Genomic DNA, 23864 nt, shown 5'->3' on the forward strand with positions numbered 1-23864 from the left:
GGAGGAATTGTTCCTAATCCAAGGAAAGCAGTAATAGTAGCAGATAGTAAGTTTGTTTATACACTTTATTATTATTTCTATCAACTATATCATCATTATTATTATTCTTTTTCTAACAAGCCTCTAAACATTAGCATTATTATAGAACTTTAGATTTATAGCACTTTGAAGATAATTTGGCTCGAGAAGGGATCGATTTAAGCACATGCAAGATTCTTGAGACAATTGCACAGTGACTTGGTAATGCTTCGGTTTCTACTCCAATTACTCTCATTGCTATGAGTCACTTGTACAATTTACATTTCAGTTATTATTATCATTAATGTTATTATTATTATTAATGTTACCAGCGGTATAATCTTTACTATAATGAGAGCAGTGTCCATCTGCCTGAAGTCACACTTGGAGGTTAGGAAAAAAATCCATTGTAAATTAACTTCTTGTTAATTTTACTATTATTGTTATTGTTGTTATTATTGTCAGGTTTTGAAGATAGAGGCTATAGATACCGTGAACGGAAAACCACTTTTGAAATTAATTCATCCTTCCTTTCCAATGGATTGGCTGAATTCTCACTAGATATACCTTCTAATGCAACCAGAGTTACTCTCACAGTAAGTACTTCAACACTAGCAACCAGAGTTACTCTCACAGTAAGTACTTCAACACTAGCAACCAGAGTTACTCTCACAGTAAGTACTTCAACACTAGCAACCAGAGTTACTCTCACAGTAAGTACTTCAAAACTAGCAACCAGAGTTACTCTCACAGTAAGTACTTCAACACTAGCAACCAGAGTTACTCTCACAGTAAGTACTTCAACACTAGCAACCAGAGTTACTCTCACAGTAAGTACTTCAACACTAGCAACCAGAGTTACTCTCACAGTAAGACTTCAACACTAGCAACCAGAGTTACTCTCACAGTAAGTACTTCAACACTAGCAACCAGAGTTACTCTCACAGTAAGTACTTCAACACTAGCAACCGGAGTTACTCTAACAGTAAGTACTTCAACACTAGCAACCAGAGTTACTCTCACAGTAAGTACTTCAACACTAGCAACCAAAGTTACTCTCACAGTAAGACTTCAACACTAGCAACCAGAGTTACTCTCACAGTAAGTACTTCAACACTAGCAACCAGAGTTACTCTCACAGTAAGTACTTCAACACTAGCAACCAAAGTTACTCTCACAGTAAGACTTCAACACTAGCAACCAGAGTTACTCTCACAGTAAGTACTTCAACACTAGCAACCAGAGGTATTCTCACAATAAGTACTTCAACACTAGCAACCAGAGTTACTCTCACAGTAAGTACTTCAACACTAGCAACCAGAGTTACTCTCACAGTAAGTACTTCAACACTAGCAACCGGAGTTACTCTAACAGTAAGTACTTCAACACTAGCAACCAGAGTTACTCTCACAGTAAGTACTTCAACACTAGCAACCAAAGTTACTCTCACAGTAAGACTTCAACACTAGCAACCAGAGTTACTCTCACAGTAAGTACTTCAACACTAGCAACCAGAGTTACTCTCACAGTAAGTACTTCAACACTAGCAACCAAAGTTACTCTCACAGTAAGACTTCAACACTAGCAACCAGAGTTACTCTCACAGTAAGTACTTCAACACTAGCAACCAGAGGTATTCTCACAATAAGTACTTCAACACTAGCAACCAGAGTTACTCTTACAGTAAGTACTTCAACACTAGCAATAGTCTAGTTACATACGGTAGTAGTTTACTTGCTCTTTTTAACTAAGTTTAGAAACTCCATTCCTCTTTCCTTTTTTCAGGCCCGCTACGGTCGGCAATCAGTAACTAAATCTCTTAAAAGGATGACTTCAAGGAATGACAACTACGTACAGCTGTCTCTACAGACAAACGGTCTTCAGGTAACTGTGATACAATATATTCATATTATAGTCATATTATATTCTTATTATATTCATAGTATATACTCTTGTTATCTTCATATTATAATGTTATATTACTCACTGTCACAAAGTGGTGATGCAATGTGACAGGTTCAAGATATCTGGTGTTGTGATTGTATCCTGATGTCTGCACAAGGCTAAGAGTTAAGACGTCCGGGTGTAATATTGCGGCTAACTATGTATAAGTAATAATATGCAGGAGATTGCTGTGAGAGTATGATATAATCCTTTATTGCTGACTTGTAGCCATGCACGCTGTAAACTGAATTCTTAATTCTTATGAACCGCTGCAGTCAGGCTATTTATACCTCCTTACAATTATTCTAGAAACTTCCAGAAAATCCATTCAGGAAAAATCTAGTAATAGAACAATGCTTCTAAATTTATGATCATGACTCATCAGCGTATTGCGCAATAGCTATTGTCATGCTATTACATTGTTTATGATACTATATACAGCACTCAGAATCTGTGACACTCACTCTATATTATATTTATACTATATTTTTTATATCATATTCATACTATAGTATCTTCATATTTTATTATAATCCTGTTATATTACCTTATATTATATTCACATTATATTTGAATTATGCTATATTTATATTATACTTATATCATCTCATAATATATTTGGTAATTTTTATATTACACGTCTAATGTAAGCCTTCACTGAAGCCCGTTAAGAGTCAAGGTTTCAAATAATCAAGTTTAATAATTGTGTCACTATTGCTGACATAGACAATAGAACCTCCTCTAGTCTTGAAAAAATTCTTCATGTCAAGGCTATTTTGGAAAAACTCACATAGTCCCTAATCAAAAGTCAATTATTATTTTCAGGCTGGATCACAGGCCAACTTCAAGGTGACTTGTAGCATAGCGAGGCAGATTGTTGAATACCAAATTTGGTCTCGTGGTTTGATGGTAACTTCTGGTAGTGTGATGGTCAACACAGAAAGCTACATCAGGTAAAACTTACTTTAAAAATAAACTTAGACAAAATTCTAGTTGTTTTTATCAGAAGGTATAGTTATTTTTTATCATTTGCGATGGTTTTTGATGTTTGAAGTTGTCTGATTGCCAGGATGTTTGAAGATTAAACCGATAAAATTTGATCGGGGTTAAGATGAAGCGAAGGTGCGATTATGACGTCTATAGATGCAAAGAGACCGATGAAATAGAGGTGCAACTTGAAAACACTAGTCGATATAAACTATAGCAATGATAGCAACTATTGACATAATTTTGCACAGACTTTTTTCTGACCATTTTGTGTTGTTTCTGAGTGTTTCTTTTAAGATATTTGTTCACTTTAATTTTGAAACATCCTGGCAGTTAGATCACCTCAAGCATCAACACTCAGAAGAAAAATACTACCTTTTAGGATTTAATCCACTCCAATACCATCTCAAGCTCAACCCTCTAGCCCTTCAAGTAGGTTTTTTCCTATATAAAGGGTTAAAGGGAATAAGTTTGGAGTGAATTAGGCTATTTACATGTATCTTACGATTCATAAAATGTAAAATCTCTATAAAGTGAATATTATCAGAAAAGATTATTTACGTTGTAGAAGCGTCTACTGTATTAGCATTTGCCTTTTCTATCAAGGTTGTATCACCAATAGAACTTTATGTAAACCTCAAAGGCGTCATAAAGTCAGCAATGCCATTGGTCAATTAGTTAACATTTATGAAGAGCTCATTGTCAGATGTGTTTAAAAAATGATATAAAAAACGCCGATACTTTCTGATAAAATCTACTAAAATGTTGTTAAAGTTCATTTTTAATCAGAATAGAGCTACATTTATTAAACCTGCTCTTAGCTATTTAGCTATATATATATAGCTATATAGCTATATATATATATATATATATATATATATATATATATATATATATATATATATATATATATATATATATATATATATATATATATATATATATATATATATATATATATATATATATATATATATATATATATATATATATATATATATATATATATATATATATATATAGCTATATAGATGTGCTTTGTTAGCTTATAGCATTTAATGTGAATGTTTTAGATGAAGTTTTACTGCTGTCAGCAGATGTTCCATTATCTCTGTACAATGTTACTGTAACTCAGACACCTTAAACTGTTTGCAGCATTCAGATGACGGCGAGCATGTCACCATCAGCGAGGATTGTTGCATATTTCCTTGACCAGACACGAGACGGTTCTGCTGAACTCGTTGCGGATAGCCTCAACTTCAATGTTGATGGAGTATTTGAACGAAATCCAGTAGGTGTCAGCATTTTAGCAGACTCAGAGCTACACAACATATGTTCGCTGTCTCTGAGAATCATAATCTTTACCATTTGACAAACAGTCTTGACATTTTTTAAAGTTTACTTTATTGACTAAAAATGTTTTGAGTTTAAAAATTTAAAGATGGCCTAGAATGAGACGCGACTCATCCAAATTTCAATTTCAGACAGCCATCTTTGTGACAGTGTGTCATGTCACAGCAGTGTGTGCCAAGTTATAATAGGTCACATCAAGTCTCATTATGTTGTCATGTTGCGTCATGTCACTTCACGACTGTGTGATACAGCATCATGCCATCTAGTGTCATATCACATTATTTTACATGTATTATTTAGCCTTGTGAAAAAAGCTATTTTGGAAGCAAATTTTACTTTTAATCCTGAAACTACATCTGGTTTGATATTAGTAGTAAGCATTAATTACATAGTCATATATATTCTAGTGTAAGTTTCAATTATATTGTTATTATATCCAGGTGTAAGTATTAATTATATTGTCATAAATATCCAGTTGTAAGTATTAACTATACTGTCATATATATATATATATATCTAGTTGTAACCATTAATTATATTGTCATATATATCCAGGTGTAAGTATTAATTATATTGTCATAAATATCTAGGTGTAAGTATTAATTATATTGTCATAAATATCCAGGTGTAAGTATTAACTATACTGTCATATATATCTAGTTGTAAGTATTAATTATATTGTCATATATATCCAGGTGTAAGTATTAATAATATTGTCTTATATATCCAGGTGTAAGCATTAATTATATTGTCATATATATCCAGGTGTAAGTATTAATTATATTGTCATAAATATCCAGGTGTAAGTATTAACTATACTGTCATATATATCTAGTTGTAAGTATTAATAATATTGTCATATATATCCAGGTGTAAGCATTAATTATATTGTCATATATATCCAGGTGTAAGTATTATTATATTGTCATGTATATCCAAGTGTAAGTATTAATTATATTGTCATATATATCCAGTTGTAAGTATCAATGGTATTGTCATATATATCCAATAGTAAGTATTAATTATATTGTCATATATATTCAGGTGTAAGTATTATTATATTGTTATATATATCCAGGGGTAAGTATTATTATATTGTCATGTATATCCAGGTGTAAGTATTAATAATATTGTCATATATATCTAGGTGTAAGTATTAATTATATTGTCATAAATATTTAGGTGTAAGTATTAATTATATTGTCATAAATATCCAGGTGTAAGTATTAACTATACTGTCATATATATCTAGTTGTAAGTATTAATTATATTGTCATATATATCCAGGTGTAAGCATTAATTATGTTGTCATATATATCCAGGTGTAAATATTATTATATTGTCATGTATATCCAGGTGTAAGTATTAACTATACTGTCATATATATCTAGTTGTAAGTATTAATTATATTGTCATATATATCCAGGTGTAAGTATTAATTATATTGTCATATATATCCAGTTGTAAGTATCTATGGTATTGTCATATATATCCAATAGTAAGTATTAATTATATTGTCATATATATTCAGGTGTAAGTATTATTATATTGTTATATATATCCAGGTGTAAGTATTATTATATTGTCATGTATATCCAGGTGTAAGTATTAATAATATTGTCATATATATCCAATTGTAAGTATCATCAATGGTATTGTCATTTATATCCAGTTGTAAGTATTAATTATATTGTCATATATATCCAGGTGTAAGTATTAATTATATTGTCATATATATCCAAGTGTAAGTATTAATTATGTTGTCATATATATCCAAGTGTAAGTATTAATTATATTGTCATATATATCCAATAGTAAGTATTAATTATATTGTCATATATATATATCTAGTTGTAAGTATTAATTATATTGTCATATATATCCAGTTGTAAGTATCAATGGTATTTTCATATATATCCAATAGTAAGTATTAATTATATTGTCATATATATTCAGGTGTAAGTATTATTATATTGTTATATATATCCAGGTGTAAGTATTATTATATTGTCATGTATATCCAGGTGTAAGTATTAATAATATTGTCATATATATCCAATTGTAAGTATCATCAATGGTATTGTCATTTATATCCAGTTGTAAGTATTAATTATATTGTCATATATATCCAGGTGTAAGTATTAATTATATTGTCATATATATCCAAGTGTAAGTATTAATTATGTTGTCATATATATCCAAGTGTAAGTATTAATTATATTGTCATATATATCCAATAGTAAGTATTAATAATATTGTCATATATATCCAGGTGTAAGTATTAATTATATTGTCATATATATCCAGTTGTAAGTATCTATGGTATTGTCATATATATCCAATAGTAAGTATTAATTATATTGTCATATATATTCAGGTGTAAGTATTATTATATTGTTATATATATCCAGGTGTAAGTATTATTATATTGTCATGTATATCCAGGTGTAAGTATTAATAATATTGTCATATATATCCAATTGTAAGTATCATCAATGGTATTGTCATTTATATCCAGTTGTAAGTATTAATTATATTGTCATATATATCCAGGTGTAAGTATTAATTATATTGTCATATATATCCAAGTGTAAGTATTAATTATGTTGTCATATATATCCAAGTGTAAGTATTAATTATATTGTCATATATATCCAATAGTAAGTATTAATTATATTGTCATATATATATATATCTAGTTGTAAGTATTAATTATATTGTCATATATATCCAGTTGTAAGTATCAATGGTATTTTCATATATATCCAATAGTAAGTATTAATTATATTGTCATATATATTCAGGTGTAAGTATTATTATATTGTTATATATATCCAGGTGTAAGTATTATTATATTGTCATGTATATCCAGGTGTAAGTATTAATAATATTGTCATATATATCCAGTTGTAAGTATCATCAATGGTATTATCATTTATATCCAGTTGTAAGTATTAATTATATTGTCATATATATCCAGGTGTAAGTATTAATTATATTGTCATATATATCCAAGTGTAAGTATTAATTATGTTGTCATATATATCCAAGTGTAAGTATTAATTATATTGTCATATATATCCATTAGTAAGTATTAATTATATTGTCATATATATATCTAGTTGTAAGTATTAATTATATTGTCATATATATCCAGTTGTAAGTATTAATTATGTTGTTATATATATCCAGGTGTAAGTGTTAATTATATTGTCATATATATCCAGGTGTAAGTATTAATGATACTGTCATATATATTCAGGTGTAAGTATCAATGATATTGTCATATATATCCAGGTGTAAGTATCAACTATATTGTTATATATATCCAGGTGTAAGTGTTAATTGTATTGTCATATATATCCAGGTGTAAGTATGAATTATATTGTCATATATATCCACGTGTAAGTATTAATGATATTGTCATATAGATCCAGTTGTAAGTATCAATGATTTGGTCATATATATACAGGTTTAAGTATCAATGATATTGTCATATATATCCAGGTGTAAGTATTAATGATATTGTCATATAGATCCAGTTGTAAGTATCAATGATATTGTCATATATATCCACGTGTAAGTATTAATTATATTGTCATATATATCCAGGTTTAAGTATCAATGATATTGTCATATATATCCAGGTGTAAGTATTAATTATATTGTCATATATATCCAGGTGTAAGTATTAATTATATTGTCATATATATCCAAGTGTAAGTATTAATTATGTTGTCATATATATCCAAGTGTAAGTATTAATTATATTGTCATATATATCCAATAGTAAGTATTAATTATATTGTCATATATATATATCTAGTTGTAAGTATTAATTATATTGTCATATATATCCAGTTGTAAGTATCAATGGTATTTTCATATATATCCAATAGTAAGTATTAATTATATTGTCATATATATTCAGGTGTAAGTATTATTATATTGTTATATATATCCAGGTGTAAGTATTATTATATTGTCATGTATATCCAGGTGTAAGTATTAATAATATTGTCATATATATCCAGTTGTAAGTATCATCAATGGTATTATCATTTATATCCAGTTGTAAGTATTAATTATATTGTCATATATATCCAGGTGTAAGTATTAATTATATTGTCATATATATCCAAGTGTAAGTATTAATTATGTTGTCATATATATCCAAGTGTAAGTATTAATTATATTGTCATATATATCCAATAGTAAGTATTAATTATATTGTCATATATATCTAGTTGTAAGTATTAATTATATTGTCATATATATCCAGTTGTAAGTATTAATTATGTTGTTATATATATCCAGGTGTAAGTGTTAATTATATTGTCATATATATCCAGGTGTAAGTATTAATGATACTGTCATATATATTCAGGTGTAAGTATCAATGATATTGTCATATATATCCAGGTGTAAGTATCAACTATATTGTTATATATATCCAGGTGTAAGTGTTAATTGTATTGTCATATATATCCAGGTGTAAGTATGAATTATATTGTCATATATATCCACGTGTAAGTATTAATGATATTGTCATATAGATCCAGTTGTAAGTATCAATGATTTGGTCATATATATACAGGTTTAAGTATCAATGATATTGTCATATATATCCAGGTGTAAGTATTAATGATATTGTCATATAGATCCAGTTGTAAGTATCAATGATATTGTCATATATATCCACGTGTAAGTATTAATTATATTGTCATATATATCCAGGTTTAAGTATCAATGATATTGTCATATATATCCAGGTGTAAGTATCAATGATATTGTCATATATATCCAGGTGTAAGTATCAATGATATTGTCATATATATCCAGGTGTAAGTATCAATGATATTGTCATATATATCCAGGCGTAAGTATCAATGTTGTTGTCATATATACAGGTTTAAGTATCAATGATATTGTCATATATATCCAGGTGTAAGTATCAATGATATTGTCATATATATCCAGTTGTAAGTATCAATGATATTGTCATATATATACAGGTTTAAGTATCAATGATATTGTCATATATATCCAGTTGTAAGTATCAATGATATTGTCATATATATCCAGGTGTAAGTATTAATGATATTGTCATATAGATCCAGTTGTAAGTATCAATGATATTGTCATATATATCCAGTTGTAAGTATCAATGATATTGTCATATATATACAGGTTTAAGTATCAATGATATTGTCATATATATCCAGGTGTAAGTATTAATGATATTGTCATATAGATCCAGTTGTAAGTATTAATGATATTGTCATATAGATCCAGTTGTAAGTATCAATGATATTGTCATATATATACAGGTTTAAGTATCAATGATATCGTCATATATATCCAGTTGTAAGTATCAATGATATTGTCATATATATCCAGTTGTAATTATCAATGATATTGTCATATAGATCCAGTTGTAAGTATCAATGATATTGTCATATATATCCAGGTGTAAGTATTAATGATATTGTCATATAGATCCAGTTGTAAGTATTAATGATATTGTCATATAGATCCAGTTGTAAGTATCAATGATATTGTCATATATATCCAGTTGTAAGTATTAATGATATTGTCATATAGATCCAGTTGTAAGTATCAATGATATTGTCATATATATCCAGTTGTAAGTATCAATGATATTGTCATATAGATCCAGTTGTAAGTATCAATGATATTGTCATATATATCCAGTTGTAAGTATCAATGATATTGTCATATAGATCCAGGTGTAAGTATCAATGATATTGTCATATATATCCAGGTGTAAGTATCAATGATATTGTCATATATATCCAGTTGTAAGTATCAATGATATTGTCATATAGATCCAGGTGTAAGTATCAATGATATTGTCATATATATCCAGTTGTAAGTATCAATGATATTGTCATATAGATCCAGGTGTAAGTATCAATGATATTGTCATATATATCCAGGTGTAAGTATCAATGATATTGTCATATATATCCAGGTGTAAGTATCAATGATATTGTCATATATATTGTATATTATCGTATATAAGTCTGTATCTTTCAGGTTGCAGTCTCATACAGCAAGGAAAGTGCTCAGCCAGGTGAGAGTGTTGATGTACAGGTCACTGCTGTCTCTGGCTCTATGGTTGGTTTGCTGGCTGTAGACCAAAGTGTCCTGCTTCTGGCTGGAGGAAATGACATCACGCAAGCTGACGTACGTATCCTTAGTGATTGGTGCGGTGTCTGATTTGATTAGTACAAGCTCAGACAACTCCCATACTATCACCACTTTTCACTTTTATGAAACTTGCATGTTCTGCCTTATCAGCAAAGCTTTCTATCAAATTCTCATCAAGTACTCAATAGGAAGCAATTCACATTAAAGGCGTGTCTACTTTAGTTTGTCTATGCACTCCAGAATTTGAAGCTCTATCTTTTTATCCTTCATCTGACCTGGCAGTTCGGTGAGAGATCAAGCTGATGTATGCACTTGTGACCTGGCAGTCCGGTGAGAGATCAAGCTGATGTATGCACTTGTGACTGAGCATTCTTAAGCCTCATACTGATAGGCACAAACATATTGAAACATGATTTGAGCAATTGTATTATTTATATTATTGTTGGTCATTGCCTGTCGTCTGATTGCAGTTTCTGTCATAAATCACACAAAATAACTATTATCCTTAATTATTCTGAGGCTTCAGAAGGTGTTATAGCGCAAGGGTTAGAGTGTCAGTCCAATAAGCTGAATTTCATGGGTTCAAGCCCGCATATGCCAACATTTTAGTCATATCATTAATTGCTCGTACAGAATTGTGGGCTTGGGTGAAAATTGCAACATTTAAAACACCTGCTATTGCAACATAATAAAAGGCTTTGACATACATGTATATATTGCACTTTATTAGTTCTGTCAATTAAAAATTAATTCAAAAGTCACGTTTTATTAACAACGAAGCGGTGAGTCACCTTACACGAATTTCACGTGAAGCTGATTTCAGAATTGCAGGAATTACAATGGAAGTTATAATCTGTCCAATGAGGACTACTCATTTCAGCAAATCAAATATACATATATTGTCTTTCATTCATCAATTACAAAATTCATTACCATTTAAAATGACCCTTGATAATAATAATACTGATTAACAAAAAATTTTAAGATACTCACATCTGTTTCAATTTTAATTATAAATGAGCTGAGTAAAAGCCATAGCTATTATTCAGCTCGTCTACAATTAAAATTGTAACAAACCTTCTTATAGCAACAAACCTACCTTTACATAAAGTCTCATTTAACACACTCACATTGTGTCATGATGCAGTTGAATTCATATTTCTTACCCATCAAGTATTATTAGTTGGACAACTACCAGTTTTTTGTCACAGGTAATCTCTGAAATGAGGGAATATGACACAACTCCAAAGAATGACGATCAGGGGAATGTAGCCATGTGCTTTTTCCCATACAGCACTGCTGGAACTGATACCTCATCTCTTCTTTCTAACTCAGGAATTGTCGCCCTTACCAACTCGCTCATATATGTTGCACGTAAGTAAAGACATTGTACAACAATTTATGTAACAGAAAGCTGGAGTATATTTAATATACAGTTATACATTTTTACTCTAATTTATTTCAGACATATAAAATATGTTTTTCCATGCAGCATAGACCCTGCTGTCTAGAGAAAAGTCAAAAAATTGTTTTACATTCACATTGAAAGTGTGTACTCCCAATAACTTAGCATAAAACCCTAAATCAAGTGAAAGTGATATAAAAAGAAAAGTTGTTGATACAAGCCAATAATACTACAGTTACTATACAGTCATTACTATAGTTACTATACAGTCATTACTACAGTTACTATACAGTCATTACTACAGTTACTATACAGTCATTACTACAGTTACTATACAGCTATTACTATAGTTACTATACAGTCATTACTATAGTTACTATACAGTCAATACTAGTTACCATACAGTCATTACTACAGTTACTATACAGCCATCATTACAGTTACTATACAGTCATTACTATAGTTACTATACAGTCAATACTAGTTACTATACACTCATAACTACAGTTACTATACACTCATTACTACAGTTACTAAACAATCAATAATTTACAAAAATAAGGTTAGTTTTTTTCTTATATGAAGGGCTAAAGGGAATAAGTTTGGAATGGTATTGGAGTGCTTTAGGCTATTTATATGTATCTTACGATTGATAAAATCTCTATAATGTGATAGTTTTTAGAACAGACTATTTACGTTGTAGGAGAGTCTACTGTATTAGCTTTTGCCTTTCTTATCAAGGTTTTATCACCGATAGCACTTTAAGTAAACATGCAAGGCATCATAAAGTCAGTGATGCCATTGGTCAATTAGTTAGCATTTATGAAGAGCTCATTGTCAGATGTGTTTAGATTAACTGTCAACCAAATAAATTCTAATTAAATGAATTTTTATATAAAGAACATGTTTTAATCAATAAATACTATCTTCAAACCTTTTACAATGCATATTACACCAGCTCACTGCAGATTACACTTGTATATTGGATGTTAAAGCTGTATGATGCATGTTACATCAATGTGCTGCATATTAGACCTGCATGTCACACATTCCAAAGGTCTGCCGCGTGTTACATACATCTCCACCAATTTTATTATCATGTTCATGAAAAATTTGTTGTAAACAGAGTCGGTCTCAAGAAGAGCTCACAAAAATGGCCCATTTTAAATGTTGTGCTGCTTCTTGCTCTTGACTAAACCTATGAGTAGATAACTCCGATGAGTCAGAGGTTTCATCAAAAGGTTGCATCTGATTCTTAGCTCGACTCAGTCAGCAGAAACTGACTGAGCCTATCAGAGATTAGATACATCAGACACCTGCATATCACGCCTTTCTTCTGCATATCACACCTTTCTGCTGTATATAATATCTGTCTGCTGCATATAACATCTGTGTGCTGTGTATAACACTTGTATGCTGAATGTAACACTTATTTGCTGTATATCACACCTGCCTGCTGCACAGCGCACTCGGGTGCTGCACACCATCTCTATCTGCTGTATACCACTCATGTCTGCTGCATATCACACCTGTATGCTGTATATCACATCTGTCTGCTGCATATGGCATGTCTGCTGTATATCACATCTGTCTACTGTATATAACATCTGTCTGTTGCACATCACACTTCTCTGCTGCATATAACACTTGTATATTGCATATAATGCTTACCTATTTGCTGTATATTACACTCGCCTGCGGCATATCACAGCTGTATGCTGTATATAACATCTGTCTGTTGTATACAATATCTGTCTGCTGCATAACAAACCTTTCTGCTGCATATCACACCTGCATGCCGATTATATTACTTTCTCATGGCACCTTTTGCCTACATAACACTCATTTACACTTTACACAGGTGCACTTGTGCGCATCTTAAGTAAAGCATAAACTCATTCATAAACATGTGTATTAGTAAAAACCTGACCATCTCATAGATCTCAGTTTTATGGCCCCTAAAGGACTAGGAAGCAAGTGTGGAAAAGAAGCTACCGATGTCTTAGACCATTTTAAACTTTCTACCATTTTTATATATACGTCGTCATCATAACTGGAATGAAATCATTACATATTTAATTAGTAAATATAATTTAAATTCAATAAATATCATTTAAATGTATTAAAAGAATTTACAAATGAAGAGTTAATGTATAATGTCTATTCAGTTTATTGAAATAACGCCAAATGCAGGATAAGCATAGAGCTTTGATCTGGTAGCGAAAGAATTCCTTTAAAAATACAAAAAGACTTAGACTTGAAATTACAAACTAACTAAACGTTTTGTACACATGTTCCCCGGCCTTGGCGACTCGCAAACCTCTTGTCTGCAACACCTCACGGCAGCAACTCCCCACACTTGTGTAACCTATGCTACTTGCTAGCCAGTGTTAAAGTACGTGCTCTGTTCCGTTAGGAGAAAGGTACGAGATGAGATACAGTGTTCCAATGAAGGGAGAAAGAGGTCAAGTGATGCATGGGTTGGTTTTTGATGAACGTTTAATGTCTGTTCCTGAACCAACCTTTAATAATGCTGTTGAGCCTAAAGTACGAAAGATCTTTCCGGAAAGCTGGATATGGTCTAACCTAACTTCACAGTGAGTAGTAAGGTTTTATTTTTTAAATTTGACGATAAGTAGTTGTTTTTCCATGAGTATTTAAACTCATCCATGAAAGAATTTATGCCACTTGATGGAAAAAGGTGTTTTAACTCTAACAATATTTGCTGAAAAAGTACGTTTTGTTTATGGTGTAAAACCTTTATGTTTTCAGACTCTCAAATATTGCACAATCTAATTGTTCTAGGTTTTTGCTCTACTTCTATTGCCAGCAGACAAAATCTTACGTTTACGCCTCAAACTTATGTTTAAGTAAAAAGAATGCCTTTATTCTGCTTTAAAAATGCAATTCATACGCTGGTCTAAAAACTGTGAAAGATCCTTGTTTTATTAACCAAACTATGTCTTTATTATTAGAAATGGTCAGGTGGTGATAACTACCACGGTCCCTGACACTATCACTTCATGGGTGGCAAGCGCCTTTGCTGTATCCAATATGGCTGGTCTCGGGGTCTCTCCAGAAACTGCTAAGGTATGTACATATTCCCCATTTACCATTTTGCAGCATTGTGTACTTCAGCGCTGTCTACGCATCAGCGGAAGGTTTCTATTTATGTTTCAGATGAGAGTCTTTAGACCTTTCTTTGTTTCTCTCAATCTACCGTATTCAGTGGTGAGAGGTGAGCAGCTCGTTCTTCAAGCCATAGTTTTCAACTACCTGAACAGGGATGCAAATGTTACAGTCACACTTCCAGAGTCTGACGAGTACAGATCTATCGTAATTGACGATTCTGGTTTGATGGAACCTGTCCAAAAAATGGAGATTGTGACTGTGTTGGTATGTTTAATTATATCAATGTGCTATTATTATATAGAAACTGTTTACTCTCTAGAAACTTACAGCTCTCATTTGAGTTTAGGTCTTTTAGTTTAGCGTATTTAGTCTTTTAATCTTAACCATCTTCCCTTCCTTTTGAACACCATCTCACCTTGTCTTTTGAACACCATCTCACCTTGTCTTTTGAACACTGTCCCATCTTCCATTTTGAATATCATCTCACATTTTATTTTGAACACCATCTCGCCTTCCCATTTAAACACCATCTTATCTTCCTTTTTAAACACCATCTCACCTCACTTGCTTTCACTTTTTAGGCTCATTAAATGCTTTAAGATTCTTAAGGATGTTATACTTAGAGGTTTTGAATAAACAGACTGTTTTCTCTTTTCTTTTCTCTTTTTTGTAGACCATCTGGTCCCATTTTATATCATTCAAAAGCGTGGTCATTTGTATTTCTGAGAGGCAGGATTTAACAAGAAAATGTCGTCTTTATGACAAAAACTTGCCTTTTTTTGTTCAGTCTTTCAGCCTTTATTTTCCATCTGAGGCAAATGTATGACTTTTTTACTACGCTTAAAAATTGTCTTTTTCTGCTACTCTCATGAGACTATCGTCATTTTTTGCTACTCTCATGGGACTATCGTCATTTTTGTGTCATTGTTAAGCACTGCTCTCTTTTTAACATTACAAGGTTCTCTTTTAGGCCAAGGCTAACCATGGCACTACCATCTCCTTTCCTATCGTACCTGTGACAATTGGGCTAATGAAGGTCAGGGTTACTGCCACCACTTCTGGAGCTGCTGACGCTGTTCAGAGAGATCTCCTAGTTGAGGTTGCAATGGCTAATATCTCTCAATAAACCTTTAGGTTCTAGACATGGTCCTAGCAATCCTTGAATACAAGGTCATATGATTGTCATTCCTGTGTCTGGACCATAGAGTTATCTCCCCCTAGAGTGATAACTACACGAGCGTTTCCGGTGCCAACAAGGAGCACTCAGGCCACGCCCCTTTTTTGTGCTAGTCAGTCGTAGTGATTGACTAGATCAATAACATCAGCCATGAGAAGGGTTAAACAAGGATCATGAATTTCCAGTTAAGATAGTAATTAATGCTCATATTAAAGAAATGATGATTATAGTTCAGTACTCTAATAATTACATGCTTATTATTTAAAGCAATTCAATACCTACCAGGGATCGCTAAACATATTATGGAAATGTTTACTTTCCCATATCCATTTCCATAAACATAAATATTTCCATAATCTTAGGGAAATGGATATGGAAGTTTTATTTTAGAAATATGGAAATAATATGGAAATGGAAATAATATGGAAATGAATTATGGAAATGTTATGGAAATGGAAATAATATGGAAATGAATTAAGGAAATGTTATGGAAATGGAAATAATATGGAAATAAATTATGGAAATGGAAATAATATGGAAATGAATTATGAAAATGTTATGGAAATGGAAATAATATGGAAATGAATTATGGAAATGTTATGGGAATGGAAATAATATGGAAATGAAGTAAGGAAATGTTATGGAAATGGAAATAATATGGAAATGAATTATGGAAATGGAAATAATATGGAAATGAATTATGGAAATGGAATTAATATGGAAATGAATTATGGAAATGTTATGGAAATGGAAATAATATGGAAATGAATTATGGAAATGTTATGGAAATGGAATTAATATGGAAATAAATTATGGAAATGTTATGGAAATCGAAATAATATGGAAATGAATTATGGAAATGTTATGGAAATGGAATTAATATGGAAATAAGTTATGGAAATTTTATGGAAATGGAAGTAATATGGAAATGAATTATGGAAATGTTATGGAAATGGAAATAATATGGAAGTGAAGTAGGGAAATGTTATGGAAATGGAAATAATATGAAAATTAATTATGGAAATGGAAATTGTGACATACACGTAATCCCTGATACCTACATGACTTGCAAAGGCACTGAATAGATAGTGTTAAGTAAGTGAGTTAATGCAATCAGTTATTCATAGATATGAAAGATAGTCATACCAGGGTTGTATTACATTAGTGTGATGTGATGGCAAGCTAATTGACTGCCATCAACTATGAGCTGTACTGCCCGAGTAATAAAAAGGTCTTTGGACAGAAAATTTATTTTACCGTATATAACATTTACCATTCTAACTTTTAAACTTCATATCATGGGAAATATTTTTAAGCAGTTCAAATGGATTAAGTGGAAAAAGAAAACAACTGTAAAGGTTTTCAAGCTTTTTCAAACAACTACAACTTTCAAATTTCATATAATGAAAGAAGTGTTTTGTTGAAAAAAATTAGGAAAAAAATAAAACTGTAAATGTGTTTAAATGTAAACAAATTAACATGTAATGGCTAAATATAATCTGTTTAGCTATGAATACAATGAAAAATTACTTAATAAATAAGGTAATAATAAAGTCTATTTTATTTTGATATAATTATAATTTAGTATAATTAAGTATAATTTATTTTTATTTAACATATAACAACATTTGCCACTTTAACTTTCAAACTACAAATTATGAGAAGTGTTTTGTGTAATTGAAATAAATGAAGAGAAGAGAGAAAATAGAAACAACTGTAAATGTTTTCAAGCTTTTTTAAACAACTACAATTTTTAAATTTCATATCATGAAAGAAGTTTTTTGTTAAAATGATTTAGGAAGAAAAATGAAACTGCAAATGTGTTTAAATGTAAATGTGAAATAATTAGCAAGTAATGGCTAAATATAATCTGTTTAGCTATGATTACAATCAAAAATTATTTAATAAATAAAGTAATAAAAATGTCTATTTATTTTTAAATAATTATAATTTAGTATAATTAAGTATAATTTATTTTTATCTAACATATAACAACATTTGCCACTCTAACTTTCAAACTTTTTGCTTGCTTACATCAAGCAAAGATGTCCACTAACTAGTGGACATCTTTGCTTCAAGCTAGCCTATGTATTTGATTGATATGTATTGAAATCTAATGTTACATGCAAAGGCTGTTTGTGAACTGTGGTGTCAATGAATCACCCTATTACCATACAATGACAATACTTTCAGTTGATGGCAGTCGATTAGCTTCCCATCACACCAATGTAATACAACCCCAGTATGACTATCTATCTTATCTATGAGTAACCAATGATATACAGCCTCCATGTGTGGGGGCTGTATATCCTTGGAGTAACTGATTGCATTAACTCACTTACTTAACACTATCTATTCAGTGCCTTTGCAAGGCATGTAGGTATTGAATTGCTTTAAATAATAAGCATATATTAGAGTAATAAACTATAATTTCTTTAATATGAGCAATAATTACTATCTTAACTGTGGAAATTCATGATCATTCGCATGGCTGATGTTATTGTTCTGTCAATCACTACGATTGATTAACACAAAAAAGGGGCGTAGTCTAAGCGCTCCTTGTTGGCACCGAAAACGCTCGTGTTGTTGAAGACACAGTTATCACTCTAGGGGGAGATAACTCTCTGGTCTGAACTAACTGCAGGCTGAGGGAGTGCAGAAGGAATACAACCAAGCTGTACTCATTGATCTGAGCAACAGCTCTCTCTTCACAGAAACTCTGGCTATAGACTTACCTTCTAACGTTGTCAGCGATTCAGTACGGGTAGAGCTTTCTCTCATTGGTAAGCTTTCATTACATTAAAAAACTTCAATGTAATTTCATAGGAGTTGCATTCTCTACACAAAATAGTGCTATTCATTCCAGATAGTTGCTGTATGATGTAGGGGATGTCATGGGACCCGCTTTGACTGGACTCGATAAGCTTATCAGGATGCCTTATGGCTGTGGAGAACAAAATATGCTCTTCTTTTCTCCCACAATTTTTGTTACTGAGTATCTCATGCAGACCAATCAACTCACAGCTGAAACTAAGGCTAAGAGTTTGGGATTCATGGAGAAAGGTCTGTCGTGTTTATGTGAGAGGAGTTTAGAAACTTAGGCTATTGTCTCTGTGCTATAACAGATATTGGTTTACGTACATCATTACCAGACAGTCATTGGTCAGAAGCATTTCATCCTAACACAAGATAAAGGGTGTTAGAGAAATAAGATTTATCTATATATTACGAGATATGATAAAACTCACTTGCACTGGCTTGTCACTATTAGATATATAAGGTGTCACACACGTTTTCACTTTCCGTAAGCCCGTTCTAAAAATAACTCTTGGTCCCTGACTGAAAATATGTGAGGATACTGATGAATAGAATTCAATTACAGGTTATCAGAGAGAACTGACCTATCAGAGATCGGATGGTTCATTCAGCGCATTTGGGCAAAGTGACCCTTCTGGAAGCATGTGGCTAACAGCTTTTGTAGTCAAGTCATTTCAACAAGCGAGAAGTTTTATTTTTGTGGATGAGAAGACAATTCTAAAAGCGGTTGACTGGATAATCAAAAGGCAAAATTCGGATGGGAGTTTTCCAGAACCTGGTCGCATCATTCACAAGGAAATGTTGGTGAGCATTACCTAGTTACAAAAATCATGTAGTTGTGCTATAATATGCATAGCCACTATTCCTAGCGAGTGTCTTTTATAACAGGGTGGTGGAGCCAGTAGCAGAGTAACTTTGACGGCCTTTGTTCTGGCTGCCTTATCAGAAGTTCGAATCAGTTCTCCAAGACAGGTAGAAGGGCTTAGAACTGCTTAGAACTGCTTGGCGGTCTGGCCAGATGTATCTAGAAAGACAGGCGCGTGAACTTGCGGACCCCTACAGTTTGGCACTGACTTCTTACGCCCTTTTTAAATCCGGCAGTCCGTATGTCGATTTAGCATTTCAACCTCTTCAAAGACTTGCCATAACAGAAGGTAATTGGAAATGTTATGATCACAAACAAAATTTTACCATTTTTCAAAACAAGAGGCAGCTTTCTGGTACAATACATTTAGTAAAGTGCATAATATCGACCTTAAGCCTGGTTCCCATATACGTCGCAAAGCACCGGTGACACACCACAGGCTATTAGCGATGAAATGGGAACGTATGCGCCGAGGACCGCCGAGGATCGCCGGTAGTTGCCGGCGGCATCGCAATAGTTTAGCGCTGTTCAAATTTCGCAAACGGCCGCAGGCAAAACCTTCCCGAAATGCACTGTACGGGTAATGGTCACCATTATAAGAATGGCATGGCGAGCGAACATTTTATTTGATTACGCAATTATGTTTACGATATTATTAACGATGTGGCTTTTATGTGAACATTAAACTGCGCCGAGCACCGCAAGTGTTTTGCTGCGCGATGTTACCGCCGGTGCTTTGCTACGTATATGGGAACCAGGCTTTAGTGTTTTTATGTATTGCTCTCTCAATTGATTTAGGCTTGTTTTTAAAAAAGATTGCCTGGCATGGGATTTGAACTCACAACTTTCAGCATAACACCTATTGCTACTACCATGTGTGCCAATCCTTCAAACACCATAGAAGTAGTGTTATGGTTCATATAGTTATTCTCTGTGCTTTATCCCCCACATTTGATGATCTCTCATGTCACTCGATACTGCCAGGGTACTAGTGATTTGTAATTCATTCATGTACCCTAGGACACTTATATTTCGCTAGTATTTAGTTTCGTGAGTAGCATACAGAGTAAAATTTAGTTGCAACTTAATTTCGCAGCTCTGATGAGTGCGAAAATATAGTGATGTGAAAATAAATGCAGTGGAACAAACATAATTAGATTCCTCAGGTTCGGTTCACCGATAAGAAATTTTTTTTCAATTTGGGACTAGTTTGTAATTGTGAACCGCAGGTAGAATTGTGTGGCCGAAATCGATAATGCAATTTGATCGCTTGCTGCCATTTGTTTCTTGGACTATCATTAAACAGAGCTATTTAATTCCGCGCTTTCGCTAGTTCGTTATGACAGTTTAGTTTCGCTCATGAAATTTTCGCGAGAGGATGACTTCGCGAAAAGGCGAAAGTTAGATGAGGTGAATACATAAGTGTCTTAGGGTAATTATGTAATTAGGGTACTTTTTTAGGGCATTTAATTAGTTTAATTGCAATAATAAAACTCTACCATTGCAAATATTTAGCCTCAAAAAGGTTCAGACTAAATAGAGTTGTCATATCGCACTTCTTACTTCTTTCTACATCTACTACTCTCTGCATTGATCTATGATTGTTTTAAGAACTCAGTGTATATTAGGTGGAATGCAATACTGGCACCAGCCCCAACCAACTCCTGCAACCAACAGTAGAGCATGGAAAGCTCCACACCAGCAGGGTCGAGCTATTGACATAGAGCTAGCTGGTTATGTACTGCAGCTGGTCACAGAGAGATCTGGTGTTACAGAAGCGATGCCTATCCTTAAGTGGATTTCAGCCCAGAGAAACAGCAATGGTGGCTTCTCATCAACTCAGGTTTGAGTCACTAATGCTATTTTTACACTTCCTTTCGAAGTATGCCTAACTGTTGTATCTACACACAGTGTCTGTGTGTGTGTTTAGGTCTGTTGTGGATACATCTATGAACATCTCTTATCTACATGGGCTAATTTCATGTTTTCTCTACTGTTTCTAGGATACAGTTGTGGCATTACAAGCGCTTGCTAAATATGCCAAAGTAGCATTTGGATCAAGTCATATGATCGTGAATGTTGCAGCAGCAGGACACACCCATTTCTATAGCATCAGCTCTTCCAATGCTCTTTTGTTGCAAAGTCGGGTGGTTAGTAGTCCTTCCTACATTCTTGAGACAATCCTTAGCCAGTGTTACCTCATTCAACTCTTTTCAGGTATCACATATACATGTTATGGGTCTGATTTGTTTCTAGTTGGATGCTGATACCAAGTCTGTGAGACTATCAGCCAGAGGCTCAGGAGTAGCCTTAGCTCAAGTTTCTGTCAGTTACAATGTGGAAGCACATGAACAAAAGCCCGCATTTGACACCGTAGCCACTATAATCAGTGAGTCAGACAATATGATCACAATGAGAGTTTGTACCAGGTTAGTTATGACTAACGCAATATTCTAGTTAGAGCTTTACAGCTTTGCAGCAGTTTCTATAGTGAGGAAATGTACATATACAGATATCTCTGTAAAGGAATATGCTACTAGTTTAAATTCCATACAGTTAGTGCCATATAAGACTGCTGAGGTGACAAGGGATGTGTGTGGTTACTAGGTGGTTGCTGGGTGGTACAACAGGCATGGCTGTTAAAGAGATCGGTATACCGAGTGGTTTCACGGCTGACATTGAGGCACTTGAGATGGAACGCTACGACGGAGTGAAGAGAATTGAAGAGGGTGACAGGAAGATTATTCTTTATTTTGATGAGGTAAGAGCACCTGTTGGACTTTCACTGTTGTTAGACTATCTTTCTAGCGAGTCTGTGGTTGTTTATTTGTTGTAAACTTCAGATGTCCATATATGGTAACTGTTTAAGGTGTATCCAGTGAACTGAAGGAAGTTCATAAGTATGTTTATGGTATTTTAACATATTATAAATTACGACCTTCTCTAAGGAAAAATGCTCACAAATTAACAATCACTTGCAAACTTTGGAAAAATGCTCATAATCACTTGCAACCTTTTAAATTGCTAAAAAAACAACAGTTGTGACCAATTATAGACATCTAAATATATATTATTTAGTTTCCATGTTATTACAGCTTACAAGCGAGGAGAAGTGTGTAGAGGTCAATGCTGACAGAACAGGATTAGTAGCTAAGGCTAGGCCAGTTGCTGTCAAGGTCTATGATTATTACGAGCCTGAGAACCAACAGACCATCTTCTACTCGAGCTCCCGTCTCGGTAACAACAACATTTGCGATGTATGTAGAGATAACTGCCAGGGATGCAGTGAATACTTGCTAAAAAAGTGAATGACTGGATTTTAATAAGAAATCAGCATATTTTGAACAATTGCTGTCAGCTTTTAGTTTATCATATAGTGAGTAGTTGCAATGCTTTGTATTTATCAGTTGTGTATTTTATGCCAAATATTATTTTTATTATGTTATAATGATAATTGGATGGCTTCAATTTCATAGAACTTATATAATCCATAAGTAGATTATATCAGATAATAAACACGCATGAATACTAACTCATGAGATTTAGTGTTTATAATGGTTATTATGCCATTTAGGCTGTGTATATCTGGCTGCTTTTGCCAACATCTTGATCGGTCACTGAATTTCAAAAAAAATTCCCTTTTGTTGAACTAAAATATTTCGAAATTTAGTTAGACAAGCTAGCATGAGCTACTAGCAAATAAGAACGACAAACGCATTTGTGTCATTCGTGAAACAAATCACCAATAATCAGGCAAATGTTAGCAACAGTTTATTGGCTAGTGTATGCAGTGTTAGTGAAAATAAAATGAAGCATTATCGTTATCAAATCATTATAGCACACAAATCCCTAACATTCCAAGGTCTGTTGTCAAAAAGACTGATCCATTATGATTGCATAATGACTTGTGCGATAGTGGAAGCGTTTTCTCTCGCAGATAATTTATAGAAAAGTATTGAAACCATTGGTAGAAACAGTGCATAACTTTTTAA

At 32.5% G+C, this 23864-nt stretch overlaps 1 protein-coding gene across 1 annotated transcript; it reads left to right on the forward strand.

The window, feature by feature from the left end:
• LOC137406575 (CD109 antigen-like) lies at positions 1–23398 on the forward strand. Its single transcript, XM_068093174.1, is given in 21 exon segments — positions 1–46; positions 484–614; positions 1804–1902; positions 2788–2915; positions 4105–4240; positions 10363–10512; positions 11688–11850; positions 14298–14478; positions 14857–14971; positions 15062–15277; positions 15984–16112; positions 18835–18973; positions 19077–19253; positions 19573–19811; positions 19896–19976; positions 19978–20161; positions 21501–21715; positions 21876–22022; positions 22129–22301; positions 22480–22633; positions 22968–23398. Coding segments are annotated over 19 exon segments (2997 nt in total). The 5' UTR covers positions 1–46; positions 484–614; positions 1804–1845; the 3' UTR covers positions 23181–23398.
• The last annotated feature ends 466 nt before the right edge of the window (positions 23399–23864 follow it).

The sequence above is a fragment of the Watersipora subatra genome, chromosome 10, assembly GCF_963576615.1.
Source record: "Watersipora subatra chromosome 10, tzWatSuba1.1, whole genome shotgun sequence".
NCBI classification, from domain to species: Eukaryota; Metazoa; Bryozoa; class Gymnolaemata; order Cheilostomatida; family Watersiporidae; genus Watersipora; species Watersipora subatra.